Source organism: Pristiophorus japonicus, chromosome 20 (assembly GCF_044704955.1).
Source record: "Pristiophorus japonicus isolate sPriJap1 chromosome 20, sPriJap1.hap1, whole genome shotgun sequence".
NCBI classification, from domain to species: domain Eukaryota; kingdom Metazoa; phylum Chordata; class Chondrichthyes; family Pristiophoridae; genus Pristiophorus; species Pristiophorus japonicus.
The window spans coordinates 73,209,516-73,226,000 of record NC_091996.1 but is presented as its reverse complement, the minus strand read 5'-3'; the positions used below and the strand labels follow the sequence as shown (position 1 = coordinate 73,226,000).

The window sequence follows — 16,485 nt, the reverse complement described above, 5'->3', positions numbered from 1 at the left end:
ATTCGCTTAACCTATCTAAATCTCTTTGCAGCCTCTCTGTGTCCTCTACACAACCCGCTTTCCCACTAATCTTTGTATCATCTGCAAATGGGGGCAGAGAAGTCAGAGTGGGAATGCAGTGGCTAATTAAAGTGACAGGCTCAGAATCACACTTGCGGACTGAATGGAGGTGCTCCGCAAAGCGGTCACCCAATCTACGCTTGGTCTCCCCAATGTAGAGACCACAGCGTGAGCAGTAAATACAGTATACTAAATTGAAAGAAGTACAAGTAAATCGCTGTTTCACCTGGAAGGAATATTTGGGGCCCTGGATAATGGGAAGGTCCTGGGCAGTGATTGTAACCTACCCTGCCCAGTGGGAAACTGACGGGATTGGTCCGGCTGCCCATCTTACACTCTGCCTGATTTTAGTTTCCATTGACTGCAGGCGGCTGATCTGATTCAGTCAGTTTCCCGCTGGGCAGGTTTGGCTCAACTTACCCCAGAGAAACCTAAACCCCAATTTTAACCAGGAATAGGAATTGGGGTGAAGGAAGTGGGGGCGGCTGTTGGTGGGTAAATGCCAAACCATCCAGACGATTTTAACTCCCGGGCCTGATCTCATACCCCCGTCTGTTGCTCACCCTAAAGGGCAGGAAATGGCAGCTGGCCAGCGAGCAGGAGTGGCATTTTGGGCGTCAGGAGGTTGCCAGCCAGCACCAAAGATAGTCACTGGTAACAAGGCACATCACGGGGTGGAGGTTTCAGGAAGGTCTTGTGGCCTAAACTTTCCTGATGGAGCCAGAGTAGCACTCCTTCTCCTCCTGGCTTCATAAGGAAAGTAAAGAATGTGCTTATTTGTGTCTCTAGTGGTCCCAGATTCTCTTCCCGCGGTCCCCCTTCTGGGAAAGCCACAATGGCTTCCAGTCTCAGGCCACAGTTTCAGTCACTGCCGGCTTCAGGCGGGTGTCCTTGTCACCTGCTTCGATGAGCAGGTTCAAATGGAAGCCAGACGGATCAGTGTGTGGCGTCATTGGGCAAGTCACCCGGCCCAGTTTAACTCCCCGCCTGTATTAGGGTTAAAATTGGTCCTCACAGCCGGAAAATCGAGGGCGGAAACCCACTTCTACCCGGGGCTCCTGCCGACCTTTTCTTAACGTTACAGTGGCCAATCGGGAGAACACCTGAGGAAATTCCTGCGCAAATCTGCAGCAACCAAAGTAAAGTGGCTACCAAGATCCCACATTGAAAAATGTAGTTTTCTACGATTTGAAATGTGACAGGCCTCCCCTCCCCCACAGTAGCTCTTGAGGGATTTTTGTCCATTTTAAAATTAGCCCCTTTACTTTGACCTTATTGCCCACCTTAAATCAAATTTTTTTTCTAGCACAGGAGAGGGAAGGTTATTCAGTTTGTGGTCACTGCTGTACTTGGCTTGATGCACAGAATAGAGAAAAACAAACTGCACTTTTACCTGCCTTGTGAAAGTACGTGGGAAAAGTTGCAAGGCATGCATACATAACAGCAAATCCAGGGACCACTTACACTGAGACACCAAATCCAGGGACCACTTACACTGAGACACCAAATCCAGGGAACACTTACACTGAGACTATAAATGGGAATCAGAGAGCCTCAGTATGGGGATTGATCATGGTGGTGAATCCAGCTCTAGCGAGGGTGAAAGGCGGGTAATGGATGAAGATATGACGGTGAAATCAGAAGGCGACTGGTGGGGCCTGGGCACAGGTTATTGTCAGAAGCCTTTTTCAGGTAGGCCGATGATTGGATGTAACCAGTGCAACACCTGGATCCGCCTGTTCTTGTCCCAAATTCCCAAAGTCTAACATTGTCTAATATCGAAGTATGAAAGAAGGAAGGAAATCAAAGAGGTTCCTTGAATGAACAATTCAGAGGCTGTTTTGTGACTCGGCTGCGTGACTGCTGCCAAAGACCCGGAAGTCATTGCGCCTTCGCAGATCCAGTGTTCTTTTTTGATTTGTTGTCTCCAGACTTCCCAAAATGAGAAATAAAAGCGGATTTAGAGAATTCTGTTAGAAACGTTAATTCGAACTGTGAGTTTATTTTCAAAAGCTGTTGTTTGTCCTTCGAGACAGCGGTTCTTAAACAGGAAAAATCACCAGTAACATTAACCCAACTATAGTAACATTAATAAAGCAAAGATAAATTAAACCAACTTCAGTAACATTAATGAAACTTTATTAGTGATGTGCTTCAGCACTTCTCAGATGCTCCGTCTGTTGTGGTCAACGTTATTTTTAACATTTGGGGCCTGATAGTTATCCGCAGAATGCTTCTGCACTGCTTCCTGTTCGTTGGCAGGAGTCACTCCATTGGGAAAAGGGGAGCTAGGTCAGCTCCCTATCCATTGCGGGAACAATCCCTGACTCTATTGAGCTGTTTAAGATACGGGCAAGGGGCTCACAGAGCACTGTCAGCTCCAAGTTCACCTCCAAGCCACTTTACCATCCTGTGGACAGATATCGCTGTTTCTACATAGTCGCTGAATGAACATCCTGGAACTGTTTACCAAACAGCATTGTGGGAATACCTTCACCACACGGACTGCAACGGTTCAAGAGGCCCACCACCACCTTCTCAACGGGAAGCTGGGGATTGGCAATATATGATGGCCTTGCTAGCAACACCCACATCCCAAGAATGAAATAAAACAAATCTGTATATGCAAAATGGTTAAAAGCCTCTGCTGAAATACTATTTCCTAAAATGATACTCTTTTACATTGCACGAACAGTCTGTTTAGCAACCTAATCTCCCTTCGAATCTACTTCCATTGACAAGTCTCACCCTGGAAATTGTTGCGCCCGACTGGCCTAAAAAACACAAGCAAACTACTGCGGATGCTGGAAATCTGACATTTTTAAACAATTTTTCAGGCCATTCAACAGGTGAAAGCTCTTTCCACAGTCAGTGCACTGGAACACTCTCACTCAGGTGTGTGTGTCTCGGTAGTTTTCCAGTCACACTGATGTTTGAAATGTTTTCCCACAGACAGAAGAGACAAACATTTGTCCTTCCACATTGAAAGGCCGCTGATATTCAGGCCCTGATGAATGGAGTGAGTGTGTGAGATGTGGATGTGATGTTGGGTGTGAGTTTGCGGCCTGTAAATGCTGCCCTTCTCACAGCCTGGAACAGCAGTTTACAAAAGCCCTGACTGTGAGTCCAGGATAGAAATTCACAACATTCTCTCCTCCTGGTTCCTGGCCCAGGGAAAGGCTAGGAACCAGCATGCGTCCTGCTGCCCCTGCCCCAGCAAGATGCCGGCCGTTCCCCGGCCTGTCACTGGGAGAAAGCCCCGCAGCTGCCCCGCTCGAGGCAAAGGCCGGAGCCGGAGGCCCACAGCGGGTGTGTGTGAAGCACAGTTTGCTCTGGGGCCTCCGCCCATCTTTCACCTGCTGCCTCACCCACCGACCACGCATGCTCAGGTCACACTGCTCGGGCGATTGACGGCAGCTCCGGTCCAATAGGAAGAGCGGGGGCGGGGCCTGAGGACCGAGCGGGCGGTTGGTCCTCCAACCAATCGGAGTGTGTGAGGGGCGGGGCTGAGCCCGGATCTCCCTCTTTGGCTGAAACTCTGTCCCATTGGCAAACTCCAAGAGGGAACTGGACCTTTGTGTTGTGGGTGGAGCAAACATAGCAACATTTGGGAATGGAATGGATTCATTCAGGATAGACAGCAGGGAGTATTTCAGGAAATAATAGTGTAGTAAGAAAGGAAATGCAGTGGATGTTGTGTAGATGGATTGTCTAAAGGTGTTTGATAAGGTGCCGGACCGGAGGCTTGTTGATCAAATTAAGGCTCACGGTATTAAAGGGAGTGGGGCAGCGTGGTTAGGAAATTGGCTAAAGGTCACAAAACAGAGTATTGATTCATAGAGGTTCTTCAGACTGGAGAGATGTAAACAGTGGTTTCCCATAGGGTCAGTGATTGTAGTGCTGTCCTTAATGATCCTTTGTAACCTCATGCTCCCATCTCTGCTGCTGACTGCCCCTGCTCTAGAAGTGGAAGATGTGGGCTGACACAAAGTGCGATTGGCCATGAGTCCCAGACCATGGTGGTAAAAACAGAGAGACAGACTATTATCTGAATGGTGACAGATTAGGAAAAGGGGAGGTGCAAAGAGACCTGGGTGTCATGGTACATCAGTCATTGAAGGTTGGCATGCAGGTGCAGCAGGCGGTTAAGAAAGCAAATGGCATGTTGGCCTTCATAGCAAGGGGATTTGAGTACAGGGGCAGGGAGGTGTTGCTACAGTTGTACAGGGCATTGGTGAGGCCACACCTGGAGTATTGTGTACAGTTTTGGTCTCCTAACCTGAGGAAGGACATTCTTGCTATTGAGGGAGTGCAGCGAAGGTTCACCAGACTGATTCCCGGGATGGCGGGACTGACCTATCAAGAAAGACTGGATCAACTGGGCTTGTATTCACTGGAGTTCAGAAGATTGAGAGGGGACCTCATAGAAACATATAAAATTCTGACGGGGTTAGACAGGTTAGATGCAGGAAGAATGTTCCCAATGTTGGGGAAGTCCAGAACCAGAGGTCACAGTCTAAGAATAAGGGGTAAGCCATTTAGGACCGAGATGCGGAGGAACTTCTTCACCCAGAGAGTGGTGAACCTGTGGAATTCTCTACCACAGAAAGTTGTTGAGGCCAATTCACTAAATATATTCAAAAAGGAGTTAGATGAGGTCCTTACTACTAGGGGGATCAAGGGGTATGGCGAGAAATCAGGAATGGGGTACTGAAGTTGAATGTTCAGCCATGAACTCATTGAATGGCGGTGCAGGCTAGAAGGGCCGAATGGCCTACTCCTGCACCTATTTTCTATGTTTCTATGTTTCTATATCAACCTGCCACTAAGATCTGTTGTGGGAGGCACCTCATTTCTCCACTCGACATCTCAGGAGGGCATCAAATGGATATCCAAACTTTACATCCCATTATAAGCTTTTCCCATCATACGAAACAACATTTTGGTAGAAAGAATGAGAAGCAATATAAAATTAAAGGGTACAATCGTACAGGGGGTGCATGAAACTCTTTTTGGAGTTTATCTGCAAAACAAAAACATTAATCGGTGCCACCCGACCTGGATGACACACCAGACATTTACAAGGCCCTCTTTTTTGGGGTTCTTTGTTTTTTTTTGTGTTTTACAGGGGGTGCATGAATCCCAAAAAGTTAGTTTGCAGGTGCAGCAGGTAACCAGGAAGGCGAATGGAATGTTGGCCTTCATTGCGAGAGGGATGGAGTACAAAAGCAGGGAGGTCCTGCTGCAACTGTACAGGGTATTGGTGAGGCCGCACTTAGAGTATTGTGTGCAGTTTTGGTCGCCTTACTTAAGGAAGGATATACTAGCTTTGGAGGGGGTACAGAGACGATTCACTAGGCTAATTCCGGAGATGAGGGGGTTACCTTATGATGATAGATTGAGTAGACTGGGTCTTTACTCGTTGAAGTTCAGAAGGATGAGGGGTGATCTTATAGAAACATTTAAAATAATGAAAGGGATAGACAAGATAGAGGCAGAGAGGTTGTTTCCGCTGGTCGGGGAGACTAGAACTAGGGAGCACAGCCTCAAAATACGGGGGAGCCAATTTAAAACCGAGTTGAGAAGGAATTTCTTCTCCCAGAGGGTTGTGAATCTGTGGAATTCTCTGCCCAAGGAAGCAGTTGAGGCGAGCTCATTGAATGTATTCAAATCACAGATAGATAGATTTTTAACCAATAAGGGAATTAATGGTTATGGGGAGCGGGCGGGTAAGTGGAGCTGAGTCCATGGCCAGATCAACCATGATCTTGTTGAATGGCGGAGCAGGCTTGAGGGGCTAGATGGCCTACTCCTGTTCCTAATTCTTATGTTCTTATGTAACAGAGAGACCTAGGGGTATATGTGCACAAATTGTTGAAGGTGGCAGGGCTGGTTAGGAATGCACTGAAGAAAGCTTGTGCGATCCTGGGCTTCATGAATAGAGGTATAGAGGTAGACATTGCCCCCCCGTCTGAAATGGGGCTCTCCCACCCCCTTCGATGGTTTTCAGCGCAGCTGAAGTTCAGGTCGACTCTTGCACGACATTCGGCTCTTTGTTGTTTTTTTTCCAGGCATCCAGAACTCGATCATAATGTGGGCGGTGATAGTACCTGAGGGGCGGAGCGGAGTCACTGCCATGATGACGTCATCACGGCGCCGCATAACCACATCTCACCCCTTCACTTAAAGGGGCGAGCCTCTGCAATTTTTAAACTTTGGACCACTGGGCCACCAGGGAGGGGTTCGGCCAGGCCAGTGGCTTGGCACCCAAGAGGGGTTGCCAGGCTGCCTGTTGGTGGCCTGGCCATGCCCGAGGGCTTATTTATTGGGTTGACATGGCAGTCGGCTGACAAAATAAAAACATGGTGGCAGCAGCAGTAGGTCCTCCCCTTTAAGGGAAGTTGCACTACTGATGCAGGAGGCCACAGCCTCACTGGACCATCGGGAAAGGCTTGTTTTGGTGCCGGGGGCCGAAGATTTTCGGAGGGGAATGTCGCCGTTGGCGGGGGGTGGCGTAGATCGATGGTGCGCACAGGGATGACACTCTTACGACAGATCAGCGGTGGGTGATCGGGGCAATTGGGCCAGCAACGGCCACTCCACTCCGTAGCCGCCGATTTGCGGAGGTTACATGCCTTAAGGAGAGGGGCAATTTCTGCCCCATAGAGTACAAAAGCGTGGAAATGATCATGAACCTCTATAAAACACTGGTTTGGCCTTAACTGGAGTGTGGTGTCCAATTCTGAGCACTGCATTTTAAGAAGGATGTGAGGCCTTACAGAGGGTGCTGGAAAGATTCACGAGAATTATTCCAAGGATGACAGACTTGCGGTTACATGGATAGACTGCAGAAGCTAGGGTTGTTCTCTTTAGAGCAGAGAAGATTGATAGGAGATTTGATAGAGGTGTTCAAAATCATGAGGGGTCTGGACAGAGTGAAACTGTTCCAATTGGCAGAAGGGTCGAGAACCAGAGGACACAGATTTAAGGTGATTGGAAAAAGAACCAAAGACAAGTCATATTTATATAGTGAAATGTCCCAAGGCGCTTCACAGGAGTATTATGTGACAAAAATTTAATGCTGCGCCGCATAAGTAGAAATTAACGCAGGTGACCAAAAGCTTGGTCAAAGAGGTATGTTTTAAGGAGCGTCTTGAAGGAGGAGAGGAAAAGAGGTGCAGAGGTTTAGCCAGGGAGTTCCAGAGCTTGGGGCCTAGGCAACAGAAGGCATAGCCACCAATGGTTGAGCAATTATAATCAGGGATGCTCTGGAGGGCAGAATTAGAGGAGTGCAGACATCTCGGGGAGGGTGGGGGGCGGGCATGGGGCTGGAGGAGATTACAGAGATAGGGAAGGGAAGGTCATGGAGGGATTTGTAAATAAGGATGAGAAAAAACGTTTTTACGCAGCGAGTGATTAGGATCTGGAATGCACCGCCTGAAAGGGTGGTGGAGGCAGACTCAATCAGGGCTTTCAAAAGGGAGTCAGATAAGTACCTGAAGAAAAACAATTTGCAGGGCTACAGGGCAGTGGGACGAGCTGAGGTGCTCTTGCAGAGAGCCGACACAGGCTTGATGGGCCGAATGGCCACCTTCTGTGCTGTAACCATTCTATGAACTGCACCATCCTTAATTTAGCGTCATCTGCAAACTTGGCTATAAAACGATTTAAAAAAAAATGTTTGTTCATGGGATGTGAGTGTCACTGGCTAGGCCAGCATTTACTGCCCATCCCTAACTGCCCTTGGGAAAGTGGTGGTGAGCTGCCTTCTTGAAGCGCTGCAGTCCGTGTGGTGAAAGTACACCCACAGTGGTGTCTTCCTCCAAGCCATTCATAAAGGGGAAAGTTGAGGCCCCATAACAGATCCCTGGGCAACTCAACTTTGTAAAATGTGGCCAATCTGAATACATAACTTTCATCCCCACTGTCCTAACCAATTCCCTCCCCCCATCAAAAGGTTGTCTTCAATTCTGAGCATTCCCAATTTTAACAATCTTTTGTGTGACACCTTATGGAACATCTTCTAGAACTCCCTCTAGGCTGGTGGGTTTTTTAAATTGGCTGAAGGACCAATTTTCAGATGGATTAGTAATCACTGGCCCCCCCCCTTCTAAAATACAAATATGATAAACTCCTTGCACATTGACATTTCTGAATGTAACGTTCATCAGTGTCCTGTTAAAGGGACTGCCATGAAATGTTGCCAGAGCTGTCCGATATACTGAACGTTTGTGATTGGTGATGTGAAAACTTTTATCTTCCTTCAGCCAGAGATTTATCGATCTTAAAAGCCATTACTTTCCCCATTACTATCTTTTTCAAAAACTAATATCAAATGATTTCTCTCATTGATTTATTTTTAGTATCGTTTCAATCACCGGTATTTTTCCGATACTTTCCCTGGATACCAAGGCTAGAAGAGGCACTCTGGAAGAAATGGAGAGCTGGGACTTGTCCATGAGAGTAACCAAAGGTCTGAGAACTGAAATAATCTACAGTGAGAAAGGAGAAATGGCCCAAAGCTGGAACAGTGGGTAACAGGACTTCAATTAGTCTCTTATCTCGGAGGCACAAAGGACACGATATAAAGTGTGTTTGAAACAAAACTAATTTATTTGACATTTATCCAGAATATTAAACTCCAGCCCAGTTACAGGAATTATTATCAGCAGCAACAAACACCACCGTCATGGCTCAGTCCTGGATGTGATTAACAGCAGCAGTAGCAGCAGAATCCAACTTGTGAACTCGCTGGTGTCTCAGCAGGCTGGATGACTGAGTGAATCCCTTCCCACACTCTGAGCAGATGAACGGCCTCTCCCCAGTGTGAACTCGCTGGTGCCTCAGAAGGTGGAACGTGCTGTTGAATCCCTTCCCACATATGGAGCAGGTGAACGGCCTCTCCCCAGTGTGAACTCGCTGGTGACTCAGCAGGTTGGAAACAGCAGAAAATCTCTTTCCACACTGAGTGCAGGCAAACGGCCTCTCCCCAGTGTGAACTCGCTGGTGTATGAGCAGTGTGGATACTCGCGGGAAACCCTTCCCACACATGGAGCAGGTGTATGGCCTCTCCATGGTGTGAGTGCGTTGGTGCTGCAGCAGAGCAGTTCTGCTTTTAAAGGTCTTCTCACAGTCAGAACATTTAAATGGTCTCTTATCAGAGTGCACAAGTTGGTGTTCAGTGAGATGGGATGATCGAGTGAATCCCTTCCCACACACAGAGCAGGTGAACGGCCTCTCTGCAGTGTGAACTCGCTGGTGTGTCAGCAGGTTGGATGACTGAGCGAATCCCTTCCCACACACGGAGCAGGTGAACGGCCTCTCCCCAGTGTGAACTCGCTGGTGTGTCAGCAGGTTAGATAACACGGTGAAAGCCTTCTCACACATGGAGCAGGAAAACGGCTTCTCCCTGGTGTGAATGAGCTCATGTGTCTGGAGCTTATCTAACACAGTGAATCGCTTCCCACCCACAGAGCAGGTGAACGGCCTCTCCCCAGTGTGAACTCGCTGGTGTGCCTGAAGGTTGAATGATTTAGTGAATCCTTTCCCACACACGGAGCAGGTGAATGGTCTCTCCCCAGTGTGACTGCGTCGATGAGTTTCCAGCTCAGACGGGTAATTGAATCCCTTCCCACAGTCCCCACATTTCCACGGTTTCTCCATGGTGTGGGTGTCCTTGTGTCTCTCCAGGTTGGACGATCAGTTGAAGCCTCGTCCACACACACAACACGTGTACGATTTCTCCCCGCTGTGAATGGTGCGATGTTTTTTAGGCTGTGTAACTGGTTAAAGCTCTTTCCACAGTCAGTGCACTGGAACACTCTCACTCGGGGGGTGTTTCGGGGCTTTTCCAGTCACACTGATGTTTGAAATGTTTCCCCACAGACAGAAGAGACAAACATTTCTCCTTCCACATTGAAAGCCTGATGATATTCCCTGTAAAAGCAGTTTATAAAAGTCATCACTGTAAGTTCAGGATTAAAATTGAGAACAGATAATTCTAGTTTATGTGGAACATTCTTTCCTCTCTTGTTACATAGAATTACACATACGGTGAAGTCAGTGCATTGTGATTGCCCTGTGGGCGGAAACTGGAAAATATATAAATATGTCCAAAATAACACATTTTCCCCATAAGCTACAAATGCCCGTCCCTGAGCTCAAACCCAACCATCGCACCATCTCCAGCATTGCTCCCTCCCCGGGGGTTTGAATGTTCCCCTCCCTGTCCCCGGGAGGAAGCCTCGCTCCGCTCCGCTCCGCAGCTGCTGGCCGGCGGTGATTCAGCTCCTACCCGTCCCGCTCTCTTCCCACCGCCATCGTCCTCCAGCAGGCCCGCAACCAGGCTCCACTGCGCCTGCGCACTGGGCCCGCTCATTCAGATAGGGCGTATTCCGGACCGCACAGCATTCTGGCAACGCACTGCTGCCATTGAGGGGTGAAGCAATTCCGGGTACATTATTATGTCACGCTTATCAGCGGCCTGTCCTCGAATGCTAATATTTTGGGTCTTGGCGAATGGAGCGGTTGAGGACCTGATCGGCGCAGTTGGACCAGGAAGTGAGGAGAGGAAAATATATTTAAAAAATAACCTGGCCGTTAAAATTCTGATGGGTTTAGACAGGTTAGATGCAGGAAGAATGTTCCCAATGTTGGGGAAGTCCAGAACCAGGGGTCACTGTCCAAGGATAAGGGGTAAGCCATTTAGGACCGAGATGAGGAGAAACTTCTTCACCCAAAGAGTGGTGAACCTGTGGAATTCTCTACCACAGAAAGTTGTTGAGGATAATTCACTAAATATATTCAAAAAGGAGTTAGATGTAGTCCTTACTACTCGGGGGATCAAGGGGTATGGCGAGAAAGCAGGAATGGGGTACTGAAGTTGCATATTCAGCCATGAACTCATTGAATGGCGGTGCAGGCTAGAAGGGCTGAATGGCCTACTCTTGCACCTATTTTCTATGTTTCTGTGTTTCTATGTTTGACCTCTGCATCCCCGCTTACAACACATTCACTGTTGAGACCGGGTTCTTTACGGTTCAGTGATAGACGTGAGAACTGTGGTTCGGGTGATACAGAGGGGGTGGGAGTTACGTTAGTGATTCGGGTTAGGATCTTACCATTTCGGGTTCAAGGTTCGGGACTGGTGTTCCAGTTCGGGTGAAAGAATTAAGGTTGGGGTACCAAGGCTAGCAGAAGCATTCTGGAAGGTATGCAGAGATTACATAGAAACATAGAAAATAGGTGCAGTAGTAGGCCATTCAGCCCTTCGAGCCTGCACCGCCATTCAATAAGATCATGGCTAATCATTCCTTCAGTACCCCTTTCCTGCTTTCTCTCCATACCCCTTGATCCCCTTAAACGTAAGAGCCATATCTAATTCCCTCTTGAATATATCCAGTGAACTGGCATCAACAGCTTTCCGTGGCAGGGAATTCCACAGGTTAACAACTCTCTGAGTGAAGAAGTTTCTCCTCACCTCAGTCCTAAATGGCCTACCCCTTATCCTAACACTATGTTCCCTGGTCCTGGACTTCTCCAACATCGGGAACATTCTTCCCACATCTAACCAGTCCAGGCCCGTCAAAATCTTATATATTTCTATGAGATGCCCTCTCATCCTTCTAAACTCCAGTGAATAAAGGCCCAGTTGATCCAATCTCTCCTCATATGACAGCCCAGCCATCCCTGGAATCAGTCTGGTGAACCTTCGCTGCACTCCCTCAATAGCAAGAACGTCCTTCCTCAGATTACGAGACCAAAACTGAACACAATATTCCAGGTGAGGCCTCACTAAGGCCCTGTACAACTGCAGTAAGACCTCCCTGCTTCTATATTAAAATCCCCTAGCTATGAAGGCCAACATACCATTTGCCTTCTTTACCGCCTGCTGTACCTGCGTGCCCACTTTCAGTGATTGATGAACCATGACACCCAGATCTCGTTGCACCTCCCCTTTTCCTAGTCTGCCGCCATTCAGATAATATTCTGCCTTCGTGTTTTTGCCCCCAAAAATGGATAACCTCACATTTATCCACATTATACTGCATCTGCCATGCATTTGCCCACTCACCTAACCTGTCCAAGTCACCCTGCAGCCTCTTAGCGTCCCGCTCACAGCTCACACCGCCACCCAGTTTAGTGTCATCTGCAAACTTGGAGATATTACACTCTATCCCTTCATCCAAATCGTTAATGTATATTGTAAAGAGCTGGGGTCCCAGCACTGAGCCCTACGGCACTCCACTAGTCACTGCCTGCCATTCTGACTTGTGCATGAGGGTAACTAAATTTTTAAGGACTGAAATAATCCAGAGTAAGACAAGAGAAAAGGCCTAAAAATGGAACAATCAGTAGTGTCCTCTTATCATGGAAAAAAACCCCAAGGAATTGACAGAGCATTTAAAACAAAGCTGATTTATTTTGCATTTAGCCAGAATCAACATCACTAAAACAGATTATCATATTGCTGTTTGTAGGAGCTTGCTGTGCCCAAATTGGCTGTCACATTTCCTACATTACAACAGTGACTACACTTAAAAAAAAAGTATTTAATTGGCTGTAAAGCTCTTTGGGACATCCGGCGGTCGTGAAAGATGCTAAATAAATGCAAGTTTTTATTTTCTTTTCATATTAAATTCCACCCCATTTAGAGGGATTATTAACACCAGCAAAAAAAAAAATCCCAACTGCCTGAGTGAACATGTTCAAGTTCAGACCTGAATGTGATTAACAAGAGCAGAAACAGCAGAATCCAACCCCTGCAGTCACTTGTGAACTCGCTGGTGTGCCAGCAGGTTGGCTGACTGGGAGAATCCCTTCACATACACGGAGCAGATGAATGGCCTCCCCCTCGCGTGAACACAACTCTTCCTGCACTGAGAGCAACAAATCGGTCTCTCATCAGTGTGAACTCGCTGGTGTTTCATCATTCTGTCTGAACTGTTCCCACTGTCAGAGCATTGAATGGTCTCTCCTTAGTATGAATACACTGTTGTCGAAACAGATCCTCAGATCTTTTAAAGGTGTTCCGAAATTCAGAGCATTGAAATGGTTTCTCCCCAGTGTGATCGAGCTGGTGTCTAATCAATCCCTGAAAGCTTTTAAATTTGTGCCCACTATCAGAGCATTTAAATGGCCTCTCATCAGTGTGAACTCGCTAGTGTTCAATCAGACCTGCAGAGCGTTTAAAGTTGTTCCCGCAGTCCAAGCATTTAAAAGCTTTCTCATCAGTGTGAACTCTTTGGTGTCTTATCAGGTGATATGAACAAGTGACTCACTCCCCACACACGGAGCAGGTGAACGGCCTTTCCCCAGTGTGACTGTGTCAATGAGTTTCCAGCTGGGACTTGGAACTGAATGCCTTCCCAGTCTCCACCTTTACACGGTTTCTCCGTAGCGTGGGCGTCCTTGTCTCTCTCCAGGTTGGATGATCAGCTGAAGTCTCGTCCACACACAGACCATGTGTACGGTTTCTCCCTGCATTTGGCAAAAGTCTCATTTTCTGCCTCATTTTTACCTCTATATATTTAGTCATCGAGGGAGCTCTAGCTTTGGATGCCCCTCCTTGGGAATGTGTCTTCTCTGTACTCAAACTATCTCCTGGTTGAAGGCCTCCCATTTTCAATTACACAGAAACACAGAAAATAGGTGCAGGAGTAGGCCATTCGGCCCTTCGAGCCTGCACCGCCATTCAATGAGTGCATGGCTGAAAACATGCAACTTCAGAATCCCATTCCTGCTTTCTCGCCATACCCTTGATCCCCTTAGTAGTAAGGACGACATCTAACTCCTTTTTGAATATATTTAGTGAATTGGCCTCAACAGCTTTCTGTGGTAGAGAATTCCACAGGCTCTCTGGGTGAAGAAGTTCCTTCTCATCTTGGTCCTAAATGGCTTACCCCTTATCCTTAGACTGTGACCCCTGGTTCTGGACTTCCCCAACATTGGGCGCATTTTCCTGCATTTAACCTGTCTAAACCCGTCAAAATTTTAAATGTTTCTATGAGATCCCCTCTCATTCTTCTGAACTCCAGTGAATACAAGCCCAGTTGATCCAGTCTTTCTTGATATGTCAGTCCCGCCATCCCGGGAATCAGTCTGGTGAACCTTCGCTGCACTCCCTCAATAGCAAGAATGTCCTTCCTCAAGTTAGGAGACCAAAACTGTACACAATACTCCAGGTGTGGCCTCACCAAGGCCCTGTACAACTGTAGTAACACCTCCCTGCCCCTGTACTCAAATCCCCTCGCTGTACCAGCATGCCAAACTTCAATGAAGAATGTTCCCAATGTTGGGGAAGTCCAGAACCAGGGGACACAGTCTAAGGATAAGGGGGAAGCCATTTAGGACCGAGATGAGGAGGAATTTCTTCACCCAGAGAGTGGTGAACCTGTGGAATTCTCTACCACAGAAAGTTGTTGAGGCCAATTCACTAAATATATTCAAAAAGGAGTTAGATGAAGTCCTTACTACTAGGGGAATCAAGGGGTATGGTGAGAAAGCAGGAATGGGGTACTGAAGTTGCATGTTCAGCCATGAACTCATTGAATGGCGGTGCAGGCGAGAAGGGCCGAATGGCCTACTCCTGCACCTATTTTCTATCTATGTTTCTATGTACCATGACACCCAGGTCTCGTTGCACCTCCCCTTTTCCTAATCTGTCGCCATTCATATAATAGTCTGTCTCTCTGTTTTTACAACCAAAGTGGATAACCTCACATTTATCCACATTATACTTCATCTGCCATGCATTTGCCCACTCACCTAACCTATCCAAGTCACTCTGCAGTCTCATAGAATCCTCCTCGCAGCTCACACTGCTACCCAACTTAGTGTCATCCGCAAATTTGGAGATACTACATTTAATCCCCTCATCTAAATCATTAATGTACAATGTAAACAGCTGGGCCCCAGCACAGAACCTTGCGGTACCCCACTAGTCACTGCCTGCCATTCTGAAAAGTATCCATTTACTCCTACTCTTTGCTTTCTGTCTGCCAACCAGTTCTCAATCCATGTCAGCACACCACCCCCAATCCCATGTGCTTTAACTTTGCACATTAATCTCTTGTGTGGGACCTTGTCGAAAGCCTTCTGAAAATCCAAATATACCACATCAACTGGTTCTCCCTTGTCCACTCTACTGGAAACATCCTCAAAAAATTCCAGAAGATTTGTCAAGCATGATTTCCCTTTCACAAATCCATGCTGACTTGGACCTATCATGTCACCTCTTTCCAAATGCGCTGCTATGACATCCTTAATAATTGATTCCATCATTTTACCCACTACCAATGTCAGGCTGATTGGTCTATAATTCCCTGTTTTCTCTCTCCCTCCTTTTTAAAAAAAGTGGGGTTACATTGGCTACCCTCCACTCCATAGGAACTGATCCAGTGTCTATGGAATGTTGGAAAATGACTGGCAATGCATCCGCTATTTCCAAGGCCACCTCCTTAAATACACTGGGATGCAGACCATCAGGCCCTTGGGATTTATCGGCCTTCAATCCCATCAATTTCCCCAACACAATTTCCCAACTAATAACCAATTTCCCTCAGTTCCTCCTTCTTACTAGACCCTCCAACCCCTTTTATATCCGGAAGGTTGTTTGTGTTTGTGTCCTCCTTAGTGAATACTGAACCAAAGTACTTGTTCAATTGGTCTGCCATTTCTTTGTTCCCCGTTATGACTTCCCCTGATTCTGACTGCAGGGGACCTACGTTTGTCTTTACTAATCTTTTTCTCTTTACATATCTATAGAAGCTTTTGCAGTCCATCTTAATGTTCCCTGCAAGCTTCCTCTCGTACTCTATTTTCCCTGCCCTAATCAAACCCTTTGTCCTCCTCTGCTGAGTTCTAAATTTCTCCCAGTCCCCGGGTTCGCTGCTATTTCTGGCCAATTTGTATGCCACTTCCTTGGCTTTAATACTATCCCTGATTTCCCTTGATAGCACGGTTGAGCCACCTTCCCTTTTTTATTTTTATGCCAGACAGGGATGTACAATTGTTGTAGTTCATCCATGCGGTCTCTAAATGTCTGTCATTGCCCATCCACTGTCAACCCCTTAAGTATCATTCGCCAATCTATCCTAGCCAATTCACGCTTCATACCTTCAAAGTTACCCTTCTTTAAGTTCTGGACCATGGTCTCTGAATTAACTGTTTCCTTCTCCATCCTAATGTAGAATTCCACCATATTATGGTCACTCTTCCCCAAGGAGCCTCGCACAAGATTCCTAATTAATCCTCTCTCATTACACAACACCCAATCTAAGGTGGCCTCCCCCCTAGTTGGTTTCTCAACATATTGGTCTAGAAAACCATCCCTTATGCACTCCAGGAAATCCTCCTCCACCGTATTGCTTCCAGTTTGGTTAGCCCAATCGATATGCATATTAAAGTCACCCATGATAACTGCTG

At 47.1% G+C, this 16,485-nt stretch overlaps 2 protein-coding genes across 3 annotated transcripts in view; one reads left to right on the top strand and one right to left on the bottom strand.

The window, feature by feature from the left end:
* Positions 1–16,485, top strand: part of LOC139232569 (zinc finger protein ZFP2-like) — a 55,009-nt gene that overhangs the window by 19,057 nt on the left and 19,467 nt on the right. The window lies entirely within an intron of this gene.
* On the bottom strand, positions 8,655–10,405 carry LOC139232570 (zinc finger protein 235-like). Of its 2 annotated transcripts, none has more exons than XM_070862998.1 (2): positions 10,355–10,405; positions 8,655–9,996 (listed from the first exon to the last, which is right to left on the bottom strand). In XM_070862998.1, exon 2 carries the CDS (start codon positions 9,721–9,723, stop codon positions 8,755–8,757), a length of 969 nt encoding a protein of 322 aa, XP_070719099.1. In that variant the 5' UTR covers positions 9,724–9,996; positions 10,355–10,405; the 3' UTR covers positions 8,655–8,754. The 2 variants fall into 2 exon arrangements, with proteins under 2 accessions (XP_070719099.1, XP_070719098.1); XM_070862997.1 differs by having other exon boundaries at positions 10,240–10,390.